The sequence below is a fragment of the Lactuca serriola genome, chromosome 4 (genome assembly GCF_051521515.1).
Source record: "Lactuca serriola cultivar US96UC23 chromosome 4, Lser_US96UC23_V15, whole genome shotgun sequence".
NCBI classification, from domain to species: domain Eukaryota; kingdom Viridiplantae; phylum Streptophyta; class Magnoliopsida; order Asterales; family Asteraceae; genus Lactuca; species Lactuca serriola.
The window spans coordinates 179,455,661-179,458,697 of NC_136411.1; the positions used below are offsets into that span (position 1 = coordinate 179,455,661).

At 37.1% G+C, this 3,037-nt stretch overlaps 1 protein-coding gene across 1 annotated transcript; it reads right to left on the reverse strand.

The window, feature by feature from the left end:
• Window positions 1-261: 261 nt before the first annotated feature.
• On the reverse strand, window positions 262-1,867 carry LOC145102978 (mitotic phosphoprotein N' end (MPPN) family protein). The gene is made up of 3 exons (XM_079040507.1): window positions 1,046-1,867; window positions 796-907; window positions 262-719 (listed from the first exon to the last, which is right to left on the reverse strand). Exons 1-3 carry the CDS (start codon window positions 1,684-1,686, stop codon window positions 408-410), a joined length of 1,065 nt encoding a protein of 354 aa, XP_078896633.1. The 5' UTR covers window positions 1,687-1,867; the 3' UTR covers window positions 262-407.
• Between the last annotated feature and the right edge of the window lie 1,170 nt (window positions 1,868-3,037).

The window sequence follows — 3,037 nt, forward strand, 5'->3', positions numbered from 1 at the left end:
GCAGCACGCAATATACCTTTCAGGTAATGTTTCTAGATCGCACAGTATGAGCCAGCTCAAAGACAATGGGTACTATAACCTCAAAAAAGTTGGTCTATGTTTTGTGGAGATGGAATGGAAGTTGAATTCCGTAGATAACTAAAATATGCCTAATGACTTTGCCTACCCTAAAACATTATCATGTGTTTTTAAGAACATATCCATTATCACAATCATTTTCATTCCAAAACACGTTATAAACAAGATACAAAGTCCACATCATAAACCATCAATCAATTTTGAATCTTTAATTACCACAAAAAACATAAAAACAAACAAAATCCCAACATTAGGCTCTCATTCAACCTTACATTACAATATGAAATTTTAAAATTAAAAAAAAAATCCATGATTTACCATTTCCATGACTACAACCCAAACATCAAATCCATAACTTTGTAGACGAGTGACTTTGAAGGGGAGGCCATGGTTCCACCAGACTGAGAGGTGTTAGCATTACCATTTTGAAGATAGGAAGAACGAGTAGAAGATTTGAAGGCGGAGGTCTCTGATGTTCTGGCGGTTGTTGGTGGTGGTAATGGCATGAATCCGCCATGATTGTTTATTCTATCAGTAAGAGCTTGACGTTGCATTGGATCCACTGGTTTCACTCCGATGATTAAAGCTCCATTTAGTTGCATTCCGTTCTTGCTCAGAGCCTTTTGAGCATCAAATCGACTCTGTATATCATCAATAAAACTTGAGTAAATGGCAAGAAACAAGATTATGTTTGATGCTAAAAGAGGCAGAAATTACCTGATAAAGAATGTGCATCCAATTAGAATCTCTTGGACCTAGAACATGCTTGAGAATTACGCCACATTTTTCAAACTCCCGAAGCACTAAATTTGTGTCTGCTGGAGAAAACCTGCAAATTAAGATTTCACCATTGTTGAATATAAACATCGAACTGATACTATGAGCTTATAGATACTTGGGAGCTTTGAATCAGCAGACAATAACTATATGTGGAAGGATGAATATAGAAATAAGCTGAGAAAATTACCCATAAACAGTAACCCATTCTTCCTCATCAATCGTACCCACAGGCAAAGAATTCCTCTGAAGTTCCGGTCTAGCAACCTCCCTAGGCGGCGGCAGAATCACCAAAGCGCCTGGCTGACGATGAACAACACCATCAACCGGAGAACCTGAAGGTGAACCCGAGCCCTTTCCCTTATCATCACCCCCACCTGCGGACCACCAACTCGAAGTCCCTGAGGGGCTCTGATTATGATTCTGATTCTGAAAGGTGTGTGACTGCTGATTCCCGAACAATGAATAGGGCGACGTGCTAGGGTTTGAATTAGTTGGGGAAGACTTGTTGGGGCTTGTGGAAAATAACTTAGACGGCGTTCGAGCGGGAGTTCTAGGGTTCGAATTACGTTCGGGAGAGCCAACGGGATACTCTTGGATCCCAGATTCCGGAGAGAAATCGGATCGATCTTCGAGCGTGAAGGCGGGTGGTGGTGGTAGATCTGAGGTGGCGAAATTTTCACGCCATAGAGCCGATACGGCGGCGGCTTGGCCAGGGGTTGTGAATTTACCGGATCCACTGCGACGGTTAGTGACAGGAGTGGCTAAATCATTGAAGAACAAGGATTGCCTACCGGTTGATTTCGGTGTCCTGTGAATACTTGAGCTCATTTCCGCCCCTTCGATCGATAATGATGGTCTAATAAACACGGCAATAGTTGGCAATCACAGGGCGGCTGAAGCTACAAACCACCTGCTCTCCGGTGTTCAAAAACCCTAGACGTTGGTTCGTGGAGGATTCAAAAGAAGGGTTTTGGGGTTGTTTGGCTTAATTTTGAAGACGATAAATGTTATTCGATTAAAATACAGTTCAAGGCCCAAAAAATGAGGGGGAATCGTCCAGGAAAAAGTCAAAAAAACCATTGCCTTTGGCGCTTGGCTAATTTTCGTTTTTTCTTTTTTTCACCATTGGAAATTTGGAATAATAATAAAAATTTAAAAGGCAATATACTTACAAATTAAGAAATCGACACTTTGAGTTTGGGTTTTTCGAAAACCAGAAATTTTAAATTGGTTTCGGTTTTTGGATATGATAAAATTGGAAAAAATCTAACCGAACCAACTGAAAAAATATTTTACAAAAAAATGTTATTATCACTTGTCATTTTCTCATTTATTTGGTCACATGTCATTTTATCATAATTTTGAAATATTTTTATTTTCTACTTGTCAATTACTTCATTATTCATTTCTACTATATCATTAATTTAGTTTCCATAAATTAAACCTACTATAATAACTATTAATTTCAAATTTCAAATTTCAAATTTGAAATTTCAATTAAATTTACACTTTAAATATTTGTATTTAACATTTTATTAATAATAAATCATTTAGTACATGGGTCTAACAATTAAGCACATAATTTTAATTAATTTATTTTTTGCATGTTTTTTTTCATAATTTTCACTTATTTCATATTTCAAATTCAAATAAACTCTTCATTTAATCGCTCATGTTTAACATTATGTTTTAATTAACCCGTATAATATACGGGTTTCACAACTAGTATATAATATAAATAAGTTTTGCATAGTCATAACACAAATATCAGGTTATTCGTGTGGTTAAGGTGTTGGACCTTTGAACCTAAGGTGTAAAGTTTGAAATTGGATTGATTTAGTTTTCCAGACATATTAAACCTATCCCATCTAGTTGAAGTAATGCAAACCAACGCCTTGTTCATGTTTATATAAGATGGAACATTAACACCTCTTGATGCGTATATAATGATATTTCATGTTTAAGTTGGTTCAAGTGGTTTAAACTCATTGAACCTGGAACCAAACCCAAAAAATTGGAAACGACTTGGGAACCAAGACCGTAAACCCAATGATTTCATAGGTTTGGGCTCAAATTATTGAAAACCGATACTATCGGTTTGGGTTCGGTTTTAGGTCAAAGCCGACCCATGCACATTCCTATCAATGGCTACATCGAATCGTGGATCGAGAGTACCACC

Bases quoted from the DNA above. Each gene is read 5' to 3' on its own strand.
- LOC145102978 (XM_079040507.1), bottom strand. From the start codon at position 1,686: ATGAGCTCAAGTATTCACAGGACACCGAAATCAACCGGTAGGCAATCC. The intron at 908-1,045 runs GTAATTTTCTCA...CTTAATTTGCAG, and splicing joins GAATGGGTTACTGTTTATGG to GTTTTCTCCAGCAGACACAA. The intron at 720-795 runs GTAATTTCTGCC...GATGATATACAG, and splicing joins GGATGCACATTCTTTATCAG to AGTCGATTTGATGCTCAAAA.